The 18,336-nt window shown below is 38.1% G+C and overlaps 1 protein-coding gene across 2 annotated transcripts in view; it reads right to left on the bottom strand.

Moving 5' to 3' along the window:
• The window catches only part of atg5 (ATG5 autophagy related 5 homolog (S. cerevisiae)), a 45,368-nt gene that overhangs the window by 26,153 nt on the left and 879 nt on the right, over window positions 1-18,336 (bottom strand). For both annotated transcript variants that reach the window (XM_005455165.4, XM_003450274.5), the window contains exons 3-6: window positions 14,268-14,395; window positions 12,965-13,043; window positions 12,454-12,616; window positions 9,249-9,343 (exon numbers count right to left, since the gene is read on the bottom strand). In XM_005455165.4, the coding sequence (XP_005455222.1) occupies window positions 9,249-9,343; window positions 12,454-12,616; window positions 12,965-13,043; window positions 14,268-14,395 (465 nt within the window). The remainder of the gene's footprint in view (window positions 1-9,248; window positions 9,344-12,453; window positions 12,617-12,964; window positions 13,044-14,267; window positions 14,396-18,336) is intronic.

Genomic DNA, 18,336 nt, shown 5'->3' with positions numbered 1-18,336 from the left:
TAAGCACTGAAAAACAACAACTACAAACAGCAGTTTGCCATCAATGTTTTGCAACTATTTAATAATCTAGACCAGTGGTCCCCAACCTTTTTTGCACCACGGACCGATTTAATGTCAGACAATATTTTCACGGACCGGCCTTTAAGGTGTCGCGGATATATACAACAAAATAAAATGATATGACCAAGAAAAAAACTGTGGTATTAGGTAAATATAAACGTGAATTCACTGTGTAACTTTGTGCAACTTCAGCATCCTCCTGAAATGTGCCAACAACAATGAGAGTAACATCCTCCTCTCTGCCATTTAATGCTCTCTGGTCACTATGGTAACACATCAATATTTCTTTCAAAATAATACACACAAACTACAACACGGGAAACCGTAAATTTCACACCCGAGCCTCAACTCTCGTGGCCCGGTACCAAACGACTCGTTGGGGACCGATGATCTAGAAGAAAATACATCAATTATGGCTACTTCTCAAAAAAACATCTCAGTTAATATAAAATTTGCTAGTACCTTAGTCTGTGCATGAGGACAATAAATCCCTTCTTTTTTTTTATATGAACATTTTAATGCTTTTGTGCTCACAGATATAAAAAGTCATGTGGTCAAAAAACAGGAAGCTATAGCAACTAGTAGTCTTGCTAGCAAGTTATTCTAGCATAGGTAGCTCGTGCTGCCTCTTCCATAATTAAAATGGGAGTTGCCTCAGGCATGACGCACAACTGTTTCCAACAGCAACTCCATTTTCCTCAGAACTTGACATGGACTGTTACGCCTACGGAGGAAAAACTCTTTCAAGAGAAACTGACACATTTGATAGAAGTGGGCTTTTGATACAGTGCTTACTGTTGTCTCTATGCCATCATCAACATTGAAGCACTGAAAAACAAATTGTTGAAAACAACAACTACTACTACAAACAACAGTTTGCCATTGATTCTTTTGCACTTATTTAATAATCTAGAAGATAGCTTCATACATCAACTATGGCTACTTCTTAAAAAAAAAAAATCAAACATATCAGATAATATAAAATTTGCTAGTATCTTAGTCCGTGCATGAGGTTAAAGTAACGAGGACAAAAAAATGACTTTTTTTTTTTTTTTTTTTCCCAAACGAACGTGTTATTGCTTTTGTGCTCACAGCTATAAAAAGTTATGTGGTCGAATAATAGGTAACAATAGCAATTAGTAGTCTTGTCTTATTCTAGCATAGCCAGCTAGTGCTGCCACTTTCATGACTAAAATGGGAACTGAAATCCAAAGTTATCCCAAGCAGAGAACAACCTAACATCAAGCGATGTATGCGAAATAACACAGTTTCACAGTTTCACACAGTTTCACACAGTTTCACACAGTTTCTCACCAGCAACTCTCAGTCAAGTTTACCTGCACCACATGCTCTTACGTAAATATTTCTGAAGCGGAAGTCCACAGCTTTTTCAAAACTTCTCTTTTTCTTTCCATTTTCTTTCCTTTTATTCTTTTAATATCTTTTTTTTTTTTGTGGATTTTTGCCTTTATTGGTTCGTGAGAGTGTCTTTTGTTTTGACGTCTGCACAAATCCTGCTCCAACAGTCTTGGCAGTAGCAGCAGATTAGAAATGCTGGAAACCCATTACTGTAAATGCTGCAAAACATTCTTCCCGAGTTCAACAAGCAAATCACCTGTTGCCTGTGGCACGATTACGCACAACTGTTTCCAGCATTCCCAAGTGTTGTGATTGTCTGTGTAGTCACCACCTCCCCCTCTTCTCACTCAGCCATTACAAAATATCTCAGAGGCAATAAACCTGTATTCTTCGAAGCAGGCACCCTCCGAACACCACAACAGAGGTGGCTGGAGGCGGACTGCCTGCTTTCGCATCAGGGGCTTGTGACTCAGCACTTAGTCACGGAGCAGGAACAGAGAGGAGTACCTGTACAGCAACAATGTAAACGGTCTTCAAAAGCAGGATAGTAATTTTCACTTTCCGTGCAGCGAGACTGTCGGCCCCCTTTACCTCTTTAAATCACAGAGTGGCGTCACTGCTGGAGCAGGAAGATTCACTTCGTTGGTTTCCAGTGTATGTACACACACACAAATACACACACACATGCTGAATAACATACAAGAAAAGTGCTCAAGTGGAAGCAATTTGATGACAAATCCAAATAAATGAAAAGGGCAACACAAAAACAGAAGCTTGAAAAGGCAGATGTATAAGTTCACACAGAAAGGTAATTGGGAAAAGTATGTCATGATCATCGAAAAACTATTCTGAGAATTTGTGGTTCCTTTAAACGCTTCATCCGCACATAGTGTCTAAACTTTGTGTTTGGTTCTTATTTTAAGAAATCTTTTTTTTTTTTTTTAAAGATATCAGTAATTAATTAAAGAGCTTGTTCATTAACCTTACTTAAATAATTCACAATGTTACAGATAGACTGGAGGGAAAAGAGGGTTTAAAATATAAATCTGTCAATTTGATCTGACCAGAACAGAAACTAAGACAGCATTCATACTAAAACAGAGGTTTAATTCTACAAATAATAATTATTAATGATGTTTTTGGGAGACAATGCAGACACACGCATACACAGAGACAAATGTGTTGTTCATGCCGATGAGGTGTCTTCATCTCCATAAGGACAGCAGGCCAGACGGAAATGAGCCCTCTGTTATTTGGACTGAGTGTTGTCATTAATTCTGTCTGCATCAAACCCAGCACATGTTATTTACACTAAAGACCACAATCTGGCTTTGAAGGACTCACTGAGGGAGGGTGTGTGTCTGTGTGTGTGTGCGTGCGTGTTTGGTAGGTGGAGGGTAGGGGTGTCTTTTTTCAGTTGAAGGCAGCCTTGTGTTAAGTCATCCACAATGAGTCCTGAGTGCCAAACAGCTTTGTTCTTCTCAGCGTCTATACCATTTTAATTCTAGTCTATCTACTTTTTTTTCCAAGGCTTGTACCTTGGCTTGATTTTATCATGCTTGGTCTTGCCATAACAAATCTAGCTAGCAAAATATTATACTCATAGCAACAAAATATGCCTTGGAGAGCTGCTACACATGTTGAAACTTTTCAAAGAAATTGTTTTTTTTTTTTTGGTTGATTTTAATTCCTTTCTTTGTTTTGGCCTTTGTAGTGGAGCATAAAGCTTTTTAATTAAAGGATAAATCCAGTTCAAGATCTTTTCCCCCTAATTCTAGGACTCACTCTTCAGAAGTATTAATGTTCCACTCAAAAAGACAAATCTGAGGAGCGTAAACTCCAGCAAGATTAATGAGTTAGTTGTGTGTGTAGAGACCAAAGCCAAACTTTTAAGTGTCATGAAGAGGACCTCTTCTAACCTGGTTAGATTACTATGGTAACTGCATATTCAAATATGCATAATGCTGCATATTTATTACCTGCAGAGCAAGCTACTCTTAGCGTTTCCTACTGAAAGCAGCTGTACAAATCACTAGTTCTTTTCCCGATGACAATCTCAAGAGCAATACAGATTCTCAGTTGAAGGAATATTTTTTATTTCCAAATCTGTTGAGCCAATCTTTGCTAGATCAATATCCATATACCGTAGTTTTCGGGTCATAAGCCGCTACTTTTTTCCCACACTGTGAACACTGTGGCTTCTACTGATGTGCGGCTAATGCATATTTTTTTCATGCGGCCAAAAACATTTTGCCTGGTAACAGTAGACCAATCAAAATGATAAGTAGTATATATACGGTATATATTTTTACCGGTTGTTAAGAGACGTTGTAATGTTGTTTGTGCACTGTTCCGTAAAAAAAACCATAAGCAACGTAATTTGTGTGTTACCGATACGTACGTATACTTAAAGGTAGCCGTGTTACAGGCGCTGTTCAAGGGAAAAAAAGCATTTGCAGTATGTATTTTTGTATGTTAGCATAACGTTTATGTTACCATGTTTATGTTACCTTATGGATTAAATTAAACGTTAAAAATCCTCACGTGTAATATTTCTGTGTAAATATCTCATATTACAAGTGAAACGCATACGGCTTAAAATCCGGTGCGGCCTGTACAAGTACAAAATTGATTTTCTTTCTACAATTAGAGCATGCGGCTTTTAATCAGGTGCGCTCTGTAGTCCGGGATTTACGGTACTCAAATACGAATGCTGAACAAATAAGTATATTTTTATGCAATCTCCTGATTTGCTGCCTGGTATGTTTCACACTTGTGGTACTGCTTAAAAGTCAAAATAGCCATCTTTATTTGTCACAGATATGAAGCATAAAAAAAAAGACTTTCACTTCGGCTTGAATAAAACAAAATGTTATTTCTATACATCAGCCATTTCCCCTGGTGTTAGAAATAAATGGCAGCAACAAGAGAGCACTTAGTGATACAATAAACATGTTAACTTACAAATTTACAAGTTGCTGCCTGTAGACATTTGAAATGTACTTGGCAGACTGAGTATAATCCATTTTATGAACAATAAAACAAATGTGCCCTTTTATGACCCTGATGAAGAAATCCTGGATTAAGAAGGAAAGGTAGTAACTGCTGTTGTTATGCTGACTATGTCTAATAGGGTTCTTAGGTTTTGTTGAGCCAACCCACTGCTTCTTTAACATAGGGCTAGAGACCTGTCAGCAACCATTTGGCAACCACCAGTCACAAATGGGAAAAATGTGTATTCCCTAACGACTTAATGCTTCCTGGCAACTTCTTAAGTCTCATTCATGCAGGTCTAGAGACTCATCAGCAACCTGCCAACTGTTGATTGCTGGGGAAAGCGTGTATTTTGGCTGTTTGCAGTGGTTTCTGGATGTTGCTGGAAGTTGCTAGTATGAAATTAGTTGCAAAGAGGTATACGGTGCTGCACTGAAAACCTCCTTGGAAATGCTTTAGTTGCTAATAGGTTGCTGTTGTTCTGTGTGACAGACAGCAGCAACCTGGCTGCAAACACAGGCAAACTACTCAACAAGTGGTTGTGAAAGAGTGAAAAGTGGTTTAGTTTGTGCTACTCATAGAGGAAAATGGTGAGTCGTTGCAAATTAGCTGGTGTCTTTCACACTAACGACAGACAACCGCAGCAATCTGCTAGTGACCAAAGCAATCATAAGGAGGCTTTTGGTGCAGCATCATCTTTGCAGCTAAGCTCGGCAGACAACCACTCACAACTAGTCAGAAACATACATTTTTCCCTTGATACCAGTGGTTGCCAGATGATTGCTAACAGTCCTCTACATCTGTGCTGTTGAAGCAAAATCCAAAGAAAGGTCTGGCTGTGTTGAACTAGCTTCATACTTCTCTGGGTTTGAAATGAGTTTTTAAAAACATTAAACTTAAGATGATCAGGTTTAGCCAAACATTTTCAGACACTGGATATGTAACACTTATTGCATAATTAATCTCTTAAACTGAAACAGACCAGTCTTTCATTATTGCAAACATAGTACTAGAAGTGATGGAACAAGCCATCAAGTTAACTATGTGTAAGATTTAACAATACACCAAGAGGTGTTCTTAACTTGGCTGTTCTATTTTGATTATTACAAAATCCAAAACTGCTCCTGCTGCTATGCTGTGATCCTACAGGTGTAGCTGTGCCATGTCATATCGCCAGTGATGTCAATGTACGTTTTTACATGATATAAAAGTATCATACTGCAATATTAATGATTTGGTTGCACAACGAGACAAGCCCAAGCATGTCTGAGAACGAGAGCTGCGTGTCAGCCTGTGATGATGATTTTGTGGCTATAAAGATAGCTACATCAACAACCTCTAGAAAAACACAATACTTTGCAAAATATGTAAGAAGACTGTTACCGCTTAAGGTGCAAACACAACACTTGTTTCACCACTCGAGGTAAAGACACACTTGTCAAGCACAACCAAGGTATGAAAGCACGCGAGGAGGATATATTAGCAAAAGTAAACAAATGACTCAACCGAGCATCTCTGGATCAGTCACTCGTTGCACTCCATATGACAGGAAGAGCAAACGGTGGATAGAAATTACTGATGCGGTTACCTGGTGGAAAATCAGGGCCTTAAGCAACTGGTTACAAAGCTCGACCCAAGATAAAACATCCCAGGTAAAAAATATTTTTTAAATTCACTTTTTAATTTGTGGCAATATGCATGCTGCTAAAGAGTTACAAGGTTAAGTGACTTTAGTCATAGCACTATATTACTGCACTACACCACCCTGCTGCTGCTGGCAGCTTATGACAATAAATTCACATTTAATTTAAGTAGTTTGTCACCAATGACAGAAGCTGGTTGGAAAAGAAGGATGGAAAATGCTCTTCATTTGTTTTCGCGAATAACCCTGCTGCCTACAAGCTGCAATCATGATAAAACATTGCTTTTTTAAATTTCAGAAATATCGTTATTGGAAATTTCCTTGAAATACTGTAAAGTAATTTTGTATCTATATTGCCCACACCTAGCTGGAAGTATGTTACCAGCACGTAATAAACTCAGAAAGGAATAAACGCTGCTAACTTTGTCAATTAGGAATTATTACTGAATTATCCCCAATTAGCATCATTAACCCAACCTGTAAGACACTTTGTCATAAAGAAGCATTACAGTCTGTAGACGTAACACTGTAGAGCGCAGCATGTGAGAAAAACGACAACAAACAAACACAAAAAGGTGTCTGGTCATCTAGGTAAAGGCAAAAGGTTTCCTTTCTAAAAGCAGGCTACTTACTTAGCCACAGTTACTGCTCAGCAAAGCTGTGCCCTGCTAAGGAAACAGTACAGACATTCATGAGTTTTGGTTTCTCCAAACAATTTTTGCAAACTTCTGTGGACACTCATAGCACTTTAAGACCTTGAAAGTAATTGCCTAGCACTGCAGAAAGCTGCAGTATTTTTAAGATCATAATGAACTGATTCTGTTCCCACTCTTCTTTAGACTTTCCAGACTTTCTTTGGTTGTAAATATTTAGCAGTTTGTAAGACTAAAACCACACCATCTCCACAACAATCCAGACTTTTCAGGAATGATGCTGACATTCTCTAGTGTATTTGGAAATTACAATGTGAGCTCGTAACAGGCTTTGATGCTGCAATTGTCATGAAACCAACACAGCTCATAAATGACCATTGAAACTTTCAATTAAGTCATGAAAAATGTCCAAAAGTAGAACGGTTTGGGCTTCTTCTACCCACGAGAAGTTACATAGCTTTGTGGCTGCAACAAGTGCATGTCTGAGAGGGCGGCCTGAGCTGGTTGGACTGCATGTTTCTGTGTACCACTTTAAAGCGTCGCTAATGTTTTATTACTGAAAACAAGAATGCTTTTGTTGAAGTGTAAAATGTTTTATTTATGTGCTGAAGATGTGAAAGTAAAAACATAAGCATTTTCAGCTTTGAATTTCATGCAAAACAGTCAGCGCTGACAGTGACTGACAGCTGCTCCGTCGCCCTTGTTGTTGTGCAGAATGTAAATGCTGCCATATGTGGAGCCCAGCAGGTCTAATTAAAACTTAAAACACTTGATAATAAATCGTCATGATGGGAAATTACCAGCAGTCACAGCAGATATGGTGACGGAAAAATATGCTTAGTAGGAAAGTTCACTCTAGCATCTTACCATTACACTGAAGTCCTGCTGTGCTATTAACATCTACAAATCTCTTTCGGTTCCATAACATGACACTTGACACAGTCATTTAAGACCAGATCTATTTTTTGCACTGTTTGCCACTCCATTTTTTTCATATTATATTTCCTAACTTGCCTTGACAGACTAAAGTTTTAAATTGTTCACAGAACAACAGTGATGGGACTTTCTGCACTCACAATGAGGCATTAGACTCAAAGCAGACTGTCAACATGTTTTGCTACAAAATTCCAGATGTGTTCATGCTATTTACTTCCCTGACTGGACTGAATGATACTCTTTGGTAACAAGAAAGATAAAAACAGACTTGTTTTATACATGTTACAGTGGTGCTACAGATTCGTCCATCAGAATGCCATGTTTTGTGTTAGAAATGCATTTTTACTCCTTCTGTGAACTGTACCAAGTACTCTAGAAGTTGTAAAGTTCATTTTCCAGACGTTTTTCGGCCATTTGTGATCGGTGTAGAAACCCCCAACACTTGACTCAAAGCGCTTTCCCCCACTGTCTGGTTTGCAACAGGCTAATGTTTTCCAGTTGCTTATTCATCCCTTCTTGTTTCTGAGCTCCAAAGGGACTTTTTACCTGAGTCAGGATTAAGCTATATCGGCATAGTGGAAACACCCGACCTGAGGCTGCTTGTCTGCCTGCACCTCCTTGAACCAGACTGAACTCTTAGGCTTACACATTGGCTCAACATGGGTCAATGAAATTCCAGACAAATTTGTGAGTGTTACAGGTATCAAAGGTACAGGAACAAATGAATAACTTCCCAAAAACACCCAGGCACAAAGAATGACACGCATATTGCGAGAAATATTTTGTTTTTTTGTTTTGCTTTCATCATTTACAGAGCGACCGTTTTATCACAGGTCACGACTACAAGAAGGAACATGTAAAGCGGTGAAGTTACGGGCAGGGTTTAAGCAAACATGCATGAAAAAAAAAATTAAAACCACCTACACTCAGGTGTCAGGTGTCAGGTGAATATTATGACTGGTATGAATGCTGTTGGTTGTGTGTTCTAACAGAATGAACCAAGGCTCTTATTGTTTATTAACATTATGAATATACAAAGAAAAGGTCAGAAGAAGAGGTTAACATGGATGACTGACAAGATTTTCTTTTACTGTTAATGTAGAGTTATAGCAAGCAGAAGCAATGTTTACCCATCCTTAGGTGCAATCCTTAAATTGTGTAGGAATTATTATTTAAGGGTTTAAAATTAAAGGAAAGAAAGTTCATTTCATCAAGAGTTCTTTTCTTTTCTTTCTTTCTTTCTTTCTTTCTTTCTTTCTTTCTTTCTTTCTTTCTTTCTTTTTTTGTAAATCCACAAGATATTTTAAATACAGATCGGGACTCCAAGTAACAGTTTTTGTGACCTTAACAGAAGACTACAGTAGACAGAGAGAGGCAGTGAGTAGCTGGAAGAATCATTGGTTGATTTATCTGCTAAAGGAACACTCTTTATTTTTGCACAGCCCTTTGGCACCATCTACAGGGCAGAAGGGGAAAATTTCCCTTTCAATGAATTGAAAATCTATTGTGCAAAGTGGAAATACTATGTTTAAAGCATATCTTTGTGAGGGAAAGAATTTGGTTTGTGGTTTTTAGTTTTACTCGTGTGTCATTGTGTATGTTACCTGGTATATCCTGAAGGGGATGTATCTGAAGCCTCCTTCCTCAGTGGGATATTCCATCAGCTTCCTGTTCATGGCCCAGAACTGGTCGAACTTATCTGACACAAAAACAGACGCATAACATAAAAATCACACAAAGATAAGACTAACTTTATAATAGGTCATCAGTATGCCTGTTAGACCCCATCCCTATAAGATTGCTCAAATAAGTCTTACCATTAATAAAAATTATTGTTATTACACTTTTTTCTTTAAATATGTGTCACAAAATAATTCAGGCTGCTGTTCCTAAATAAATCCTTAAAAATCCCTTACTTGATTTCAAACCTTCCTTTCATTCTGAAAACTCTTCCAATTCTTGTTGTAAATCTGCTAGGCGATAGTTTGCAGAGGAATGATTTATATGAAGAGTTTCAGTCAGAATTTAGAGTTCATCATAACAACGAAACAGCACTAGTGAAGGTTACTAATTATTTTTTATGACCTTAGACAGTGGACTGATCTGTGCTTGTCCTGCTAGACCTCAGTGTAGCACTCAATACCACCTAATACATTTTATTACAGAGAGTAGAATACACCGTTGGTATTAAAGGAAATTTACTGTGCTGCTTTCAATTGTACTAATGTGATAGATGCAAAGTTTCACTTCCTCACAGACAAAAGTTAGCAACGTGGCTCCACAGGGTTCTGTGCTGTGACCAATATTTCTGACATCAATCTCTCATTTTTACTTCTAAATTAAGAAAAAAATTAGATTATTGAACAGAAACATGGCGTCTATCCAGGCATTTACTCTGGATAGCATTATCTGGCCTCCAGCAATGCACTGAGGAATCTCTGAGTCATTTTTGACCAGGATGTGTCCCTTAACACTCATGAAGCAAATGCGTAGGATAGCCTTAAATATACGCAATACTATTAAAATGAGAAACATCTGTCTCAGAAAGCTGTTCTCAAACATCTTCAGATCACTGCAGCAACAGTACTAACAGGTCCTGGGTTGCTAGTGGGCTGGGTTGGTGCTGCTCTCTTCTACTTAACAGACAGTTCTTCCTTTTAATGTCCCCAAATGCTTAGAGCAATGATTCTCAAAGTGTGGGCGAAGATTTAAGATGAAGATTTTCTGGTTTTTAAGTGAGCCACAGCACTCTTCACTTTGGGAATGGCTGGTTTAGATTGTTTTTTTTTAAAGGGTTTAATATTGTATGTTTTGGGGGGCGGGGTGCAATATAAAGCACTGTTGTTCAGAGTGGGTGTAACTTAAACTGAACTGAACTGAATTTAATATATGCCTAGCCTAAGACATGTGCTAGAATGAGAATGAAAATTGTTCTTTAACTCTGAGAAACACCAGTTTTCAAACACCTCAGCGCCTTCACATGGAGGTTACAGTAAAAGATAGAGACGCGTCACTAAAACTGAAATTTAGTGTCAGTGTTACTCGGGCCAACTGTCAAAGCAACACAGGAATTTAGTCTTTTAGGTACAGTGTGATCTTTCACCATCAAAATGTTTCCACACAGCATGTGCTAATGTCAAACCCCCACCTGCATCCCTGCCTTACTTTCACATGAACATTCTGTTTTTTCTCTCTCCTGGATGAAAGTTTGAGCCCTCTCTGTTTCTGATCTGTTTTGGATGTGAAAGTTTTAGTTCAGATTAAGTTTCATCTTTCACTTTCACGTCTGGGGCCAACTCCTTCTTTTTGGATAGGTTAAAAGGACTTGCTTTTTCTCTGTTAAATGCAGTTTCAAACAAAACCCTCGGTTAAAAAAAGAAGTTCATAACCTTATCTTTTAAAGAGTCTTCTAAATAAACTTTTATTTGCTTTTTTTGTAATAAATTGTGAGATTTTGTTCTTTTCACACCACGAGTTTCAGGGGAAAGTGGGAGAGAGACAAGCAGCTGAAGTTTTGCGGGTTTGAAGCCCTTGGGTTTTTCTGCAAACCTGTTCGACTCTTACAAATGCCACATGCACAGTGTGCAGTTTTGACAGTTATGGGCTAATAACAACTATAAACAAACTATCTGAGAGATAGGCATTAACAATTTTCACATCCATAGACTATGCAAACTAACCAAAAGAACCGTTAGTCACAGACTTACTTGTAATAATATTCATATAAATGGCTTTTGCTACTTTAAGCAGAATTTATTGTTCAGGATAGCTGGTGTGTTCGCTGTTTGCCCCAGTCCAGGGATACCCCGTGTGCCTGCAGTGATCTCTGTTGTCAAATGGAGGCAGGGGAAAAGCACAACCAGTCTGTGGGTCATTCTTGCTTTGCTGTTTTGGCTCCGTCAGCCAAAAACACTCTTCTCCATGTCAGCCAGCCATGGAGAAGAGCGAAGTTATAACATACAAAGAACTGAAACTGAGTGTTGACAACGACGAGAAGTGCTCACTTCAGCCACTTTCTGTGCTTTTCATCCTGGATTTTTTGATCTTTAAGGGTTTTTTTTTTTTTTTTTGCAGTTCTTCTTTTCCTGGTGAACTCTGCTGTAGTTTCGGTCCACTATCAACCAGCCGGCATCTGGGAGAAGTATATGTCATCTACTTCCAGCGATGTAGATGTAGCATTTTGGAGGACTGCACAGGACTGCGTCAGCAGTCGGTATAAATCCCTCTCCCCACCCTCTCGAAATGGAAACGTGTAGACAGACGGACACATTTGCAGGACTATAAATTCCACTTTAGACATTTAGATATAAGCGTGACTGGTCTGGAATAACATTTGTGTGCTCTAATAATAACTAAGAAGTAAGTAATTATACAGAAAACCAAGATGACACATTTGCTGCTGACTGATCCAAAGGGCGGCTGCATCCCTGGTGGTTGAAGTGTTTATAGTTACCATTTTAATCAGCTTGACCAGCAGACATTCCAGGCACATCATGTTGCACACTGGGTTGCGATTCAAAGACGAGCATAAGTTTTATAACAAACCACAAATCAGAGGCATCCAGTTCTCCCTGACACCTCTCCCAACACAAGCTTCGACTGTTCTATAAAGCCGGTAGGAGACTAATCTGTTTGGAATGATGGTGTGGAAACACAGAGTGGTGGGTGTTTGGAAAGAAGTTTCCAAACTCAGACCGTCCCTCTCTTTGGTTTGTTTGTGCATCATGATCATCTGCCAATCTGTTTGGATGTATTCTTTGTGTGCATGTCAACGCCACACCCTGAAATGGGCATGTGCGTGTGTCTCACCGTTCTGCAAGCCCATCCACAGCTGTTTGTGGTCTTTCTTCTGCATGTCATTGACAACTTGGCTCTTGTGCTTCAGGGCGTCGGCCTCCTTGATGCTGGACATGAAGTGAGCCTCTATCACAGAGCTGGATGGGCAGTGGAGCAGGTCCCGATCTGGAAAATTCTGACATATATTCACATGGCAAAAATATTTAAAGCTCGATGATGGGGATACCACAAGAAACAGGAAAACATGTTCTCAGAGCATTTTTATTTCATATCTTCAGACAAAGCAAAACAATTAACTGGCAATTAACTCACAGTCTTTTTGTCTCTGCTTTGGTTCACCAACCACAGTAATCCTCTTCTTTCATCACTATTTCAATATTTTGTTGTATATTTATTTTTAATATTTTGTATTGTATTTGTAGCTGAGCAAGTAAGAGGTTTAACAGAACTTCATGCTTCTAGAAACAAATTTGATAGGAGCGCTAAGACTTATCAAAACAATAAACTTGTGATCAGCTATTACCTTAAAGTGCACAGTGATGCTCCAGGGTAAGACGCTGTTAGAAGCATGGAGGTCAAACAAGACTCCAATCGGATAGTGCCTGTATCCATGAAATGCAAAAAACAAAATTATGGTACAAGAGAAAAACTTGTTGAATGTTTGTGTTCAGCATCAGAGGGAATATTTGTTCCCAAAGCCAAGAAACTAGTTTTACCCCTATCTTTGGGCTTGGAAACGTTTAAGCTGATCAGTTGCATCACCTGTAGACAGCAGAGTAGACAGGAAGTAGGGAGAGAGACTGGGAGGAAAACACACTGGAGGTGGCCTAGGACTGACTCGAATCCAGGCCCCTGTAGAAGCCTTTCAGCTGGTGAGTTATACTAGAGATCCAACTTACTTTAGTCTAGTCACATCTTTACGTAGATCATTTTATCATGACTTTGTTTCACATAATCCCATGTAACATTTTTTTTTTTGCGCAGTGGTTTTGTAAGTTTAACCATAACACATAATCATAACAGTTTTAATCCTAACTTCCAATGTTTAGAAAAGGAATCCTAACATGCTTCGATGTTTCAGAAATGAAGAGGCTTTTCTTCATCAGAGCCTAAAATAATGCATGCATTTCATGTTTGTACTCATAAGCTAATCATACTGGTTATCATAATGGTTAAAAGGCTAAAATTACTTTTCTATATGACAACAAGTAATTAATGTCTACTTTTTTATTTAGTGATTTACTATTACTTAGCCTGTGAAATAGGCTGATCATTTGTGTTGCACTACTGACATCTTGTGGCTACATGCTGTAATTCCATCTTTATAACTGGCTCTGATTTTAGCAGTCAGTAGGCAGAAAAGAAATGCAAATACTGGCAAAAGCTTCTGTGCTGTTCCTGAATGATTAAGTTGATAGTGGCGTGAATACATAGTCCTGACCGCGCAACGCTTTAGAGAACATATATGTTTACACAAGGCAGCAAAACAAAGTGCAATTACATCAAATAGATTATTTATTCCCAATGAAGAGATTTGACTAAATTTATTTTCAAGATGATGCCTAAATATAACATTAAACCCCAACCCAGTTTCCAGATAATACTGCTACCTTTAATATGGTCTCAGTCTTATAAAGTAGGACAATAAACTAACTGGATCAGCCAAAAGGCATTTCATCAGTAGACATTTCTATAAAAAGAATCATGACAGCAACAAACTTTAAACATGATAAGCAGAATGCCAAACCACCACCTCATGACTGGAAAAGTAAAACTCCATTGATCCACTGACTGAAATCAGTTCAAACAACAGCAGTTATTCTCACCATTTGAGTGGCGTTCCTTCGTACTCGAACCACATCTCCTCCACATCCTCTGTTCTCATCACTTTGAGGAAGTGTTTTTTCACCTTGTCTGTGACCAGAGTCAGGTAGCTCACCCTGGGTAACAGCAGCTGATAAAGTCAAGAGAACAGAGGAAGAGGTGCATTAATAAGGGACAGTCTGTTACTCTCAACTACACGGTAGCCGTGGGCTAAATTTAGAAAGTGCACATTTTTTGACATAATGAGCAGATATATTGTGTCTCTGCTTGGTTCTTTGTGTATCAACATCCAATATTACAGATGAGGAAAATATACTAACACAGTTATGAATTAAAGACACCTATAAACAACTGAATGAATTATTTTGTTATTTTTTCCATTTACTGTGACATATCATATATGTCACATATCAAGACTAAACAAAATCCCTGAAAAATTGCAGACGACAATCTGTAGAGTAACTGTAGCGTCATGTCATAAATGTTTTTGAGTGTGAGCTATGTGGCATAGCTACGGCAACTACATAGTAGCTGCTGTTAGATCACAATCCCTCAATTCACTAGAATCAACCACAATCAAAGACTCTTAACACTTAATTTACATGGATACCCTGAGACTTCAAGTACAAGTTGGTCATGTGTGGGTTGAGGTCAAAAGCAAGAGACTTTATATGACAACTCCTTCGTCTTGAAACCACCAATAAAGTCCTTGAAGTCTAAACCCCCTTTTCTATTAGTACCTACTAAGATCAGCTCACCACGGTTTTCCATTAGGTCATAGTTTCTGGTACCAAATACTAAAATAGTACCTGCTCAGCTGGGGTTTCAAGCGATCCGAGCCTGAACATGAGTTTAAAAGAATTTGTGGGTGGGGGGGGGACTTGTAAACAAACATTTGCATAATCTATGGCCTGTATTCACAGGACTTCTTAGGACTTAAGAGTAGCTACTAGTGATAACTGCGATACACTCTACCCTAAAAATAAATCCTGACAGAGGTAAAAGTTTTTAACACAGCACCACAGCCCTAGAAAGAGCTCTTAATGTGAAAAAAAATGTTAGCAGTGGACAGGAGGACTTTTAGAAGGAGGCTCATCAACAGAGAAGGAAATGGTAGAAAGACAAAGTGTAGAACTACCATTTTCCCTCCAAGTGAGGAACAAATTCTCAGTTTACATATTCGAGTTAATTAATGGGCTTGGGTTTGTTTGTTTTTTGTTTGCTTTTTTTTTATTTGAGAAGATCCAATTATCACTAAAGACTGCATAAAAGAACCATAAACACAAACTGAAGCTGGCATATTGATATTCATGGTGTGCTGATTAACTCACATCAATCAATGTAGTTAGTTTGATGCAAGAAAACACTCCACTTGACAAACTTCCAGTAGCTGCTGGATGCCTTTAAACAGCAGAGCAATTTTATCTTTTTTTTTCTTATAGGCTGTACAGCAGCTGATTGAGACAAGGTGGAAATAGTAGTATCAGAAGTGTCAGAAACCATAAAATGGAGTTATAGTGTAGCAGTAATTACTTTGATTTGTTAATGTTAGTGATCTCATTATCGTTTACAGCATTTTCACAGTCTCAAACTATTACACACTTCATTTAAATTACCATGGTGTTGCTGGTGTAAGTTTTAAAAGCTCATTATTTATTTTCCTTAAGATAAACAGATAAACAGAGTAACTTACAAAATATCCCAGAACGGTGTATAAACACAAGCAAAAATTATAGGCATGTCATTGCACTTCTGCACAGACTGGTTTGTGATTCCAAATATTGTGTAAATATTGTGTATAAGCTCATTTATTCAACTGAAATGTCCATTACATTAGATCAGCGATTGGTGTGCAGTTCAAGTGCAATCGTGTTCCTTGAGGGAAGTCCAGGTGTGCTTTGGGATTTTGTGTCAACCATGCAATGAAAATATTTAAAAAGTAATAAATGAGACTGAGGTTTAATATATTTTTACACATCAAAGTGTTTGACTGACAGTAAGGAGGTAAAACAGATTTCTTTCAAAGGTGGAGCAAATTACACCTTATTAAATTGTATGCATCATGCTAGGTCCAGATGCTGCAAATGTGCAATCTAAGTACTTTCATCTGGAATTATATAATTAAAAGAAGAACTGATAACTTAGTGCAAATGAAATGTTTTTTTTGCAGTTGGAGGCAATGCATTAAGAACTCTTGTGTAGGCACTTTTTTGCAGCCTAAAAGCTTCTGAAAGTTAGATTATTGTGGGTTTAACAAGTTTACTAAATAGGGTAACAATCCCAGTTGTTGAGATACAGTGCTCCCTCGTTTATCGCGGGAGTTACGTTCTAAAAATAACCCGCGATAGGTGAAATCCGCGAAGTAGCCAACTTTATTTTTTACAATTATTATAGATGTTTTAAAGCTGTAAAACCCCCTCACTACACACTTTATACAGTTTTCTCAGACAGGCATGAACATTTTTACACTTTTCTCTCTTGTTTAAACACTCTCAGAGTTCAACCTTTTGAAGAAAAGTAAGTCCAGTATTATAGGGGCAGGGATAGCACAGTAGGTAGAGTGGTCGCTGTCGGACCCTGAGGTACCCCTGAGCAAGGTACCGTCCCTACACACTGCTCCCTGGGCGCCTGCTTAGTGGCTGCCCACTGCTTCACTGAGTGAATGGGTCAAATGCAGAGAAAGTAATTTCCCCACGGGGATCAATAAAGTATATATTATTATTAGTAGTATTGTTATTATTATTATTATCATTATTAGAATGAAACCAAAGATCAAACCCTATTTTCAGGTCCAGAACATGGGAATAGAGCAGTTGCCAGAGAACTCAACATTAATGAATCAATAATACGGAAGTAAAGGAAGCAAGATGAGTTGAGTAAAGTTCGACTTATCTGACTGTTTTGTTTCGCTTAATGCACCTCATAATCCGCTGTGCCTTATGGTCCGAAAAATACGGTAACTTCTACCTTCCTTTAGCATGTCCAGAAGTCCAGCTTGACAGCCACCCTTCCACTAATTTCTGATGAGGCTTCAGTGAACAGCAGATAGACCAACTGAAAGATGACATGCACCTCTACTGTGTCAGGTCTTTGCTGTTTTCTTTTCTATTTCTGAAAGGCGTGAATTTCAGATGCTTCTTATCTGCTGTAGATAGTGTTTTAGGTCTACAACTTCCTCTTCTGCCTTCCATCTACCTACCATTTTCCTGTGCACCACACTGAGGTAAGTCATGTTTTCACCTAATAGTTATATGGGAATCACTTTATTGGTGCAAAAATACTATTTTATGCCTGTCAAAATGTGTTACCCTTGGCAGTATTTATAGATATAAAACAAAGTGATGTGAACAAATGATTTGTTTTCCCCCAACAACACATTATATAATTTAAAACAGGTTCCTTCCTAAATTTATTATACATAGATACAACACTGATTCATTCCTTGAGTTAGGTTTTTTGCTTCTTTTATGTTTATATGATTCATTTGACAGTGTAAAGTGGTTTAACATAATATATATATATATATACACATATATTCTTTTGAGAATGGTCAGGTACAAGGACTGTAATGAAAATGAGAGCAAAAGGAGGCACAGTGCTCAATGCCACTCAAAGCCAAACCAAAAAAAGCAACTGCAATAATGTCTGGCTACCTGGACGTATAAAGAAATGAAATTATTGCAAGCAAGAACAAAATGTTTAAAAAACACTTTTTTAGATGATACATAGAACTACACCTATAATCTATGTAGGTTTGTCAATTCCACTATTGTTTTCGGTTCAGATGAGACCACAGCTTGGTCAGCTACACCTCCACACTGAGGTAGTTAGTTCCTTCATTTTGCTTTGACAACTGTTTTACATCATTCATAGAACTCCTTGCTGCTGAGTAGATCCTCAGAATGCTTATGAATATGGGCCGTGTATCTTTCTGTAAGCACCCTTACAAAAGTTAAATAAGAGGCTTCCTACTGACTGTGTTGTCTGAAGGACTTCCTTGAAGCATGCTTCGTCAGCATTAATCTCCAAAAACAAAAGTTAAGTCAGGCCTAGATTTTGCATCATGTTAGA

This window comes from Oreochromis niloticus, linkage group LG11 (genome assembly GCF_001858045.2).
Source record: "Oreochromis niloticus isolate F11D_XX linkage group LG11, O_niloticus_UMD_NMBU, whole genome shotgun sequence".
Lineage (NCBI taxonomy): Eukaryota > Metazoa > Chordata > Actinopteri > Cichliformes > Cichlidae > Oreochromis > Oreochromis niloticus.
Note: the sequence above shows the minus strand (reverse complement) of the source record. Positions and strands in the feature narration are given on the sequence as shown.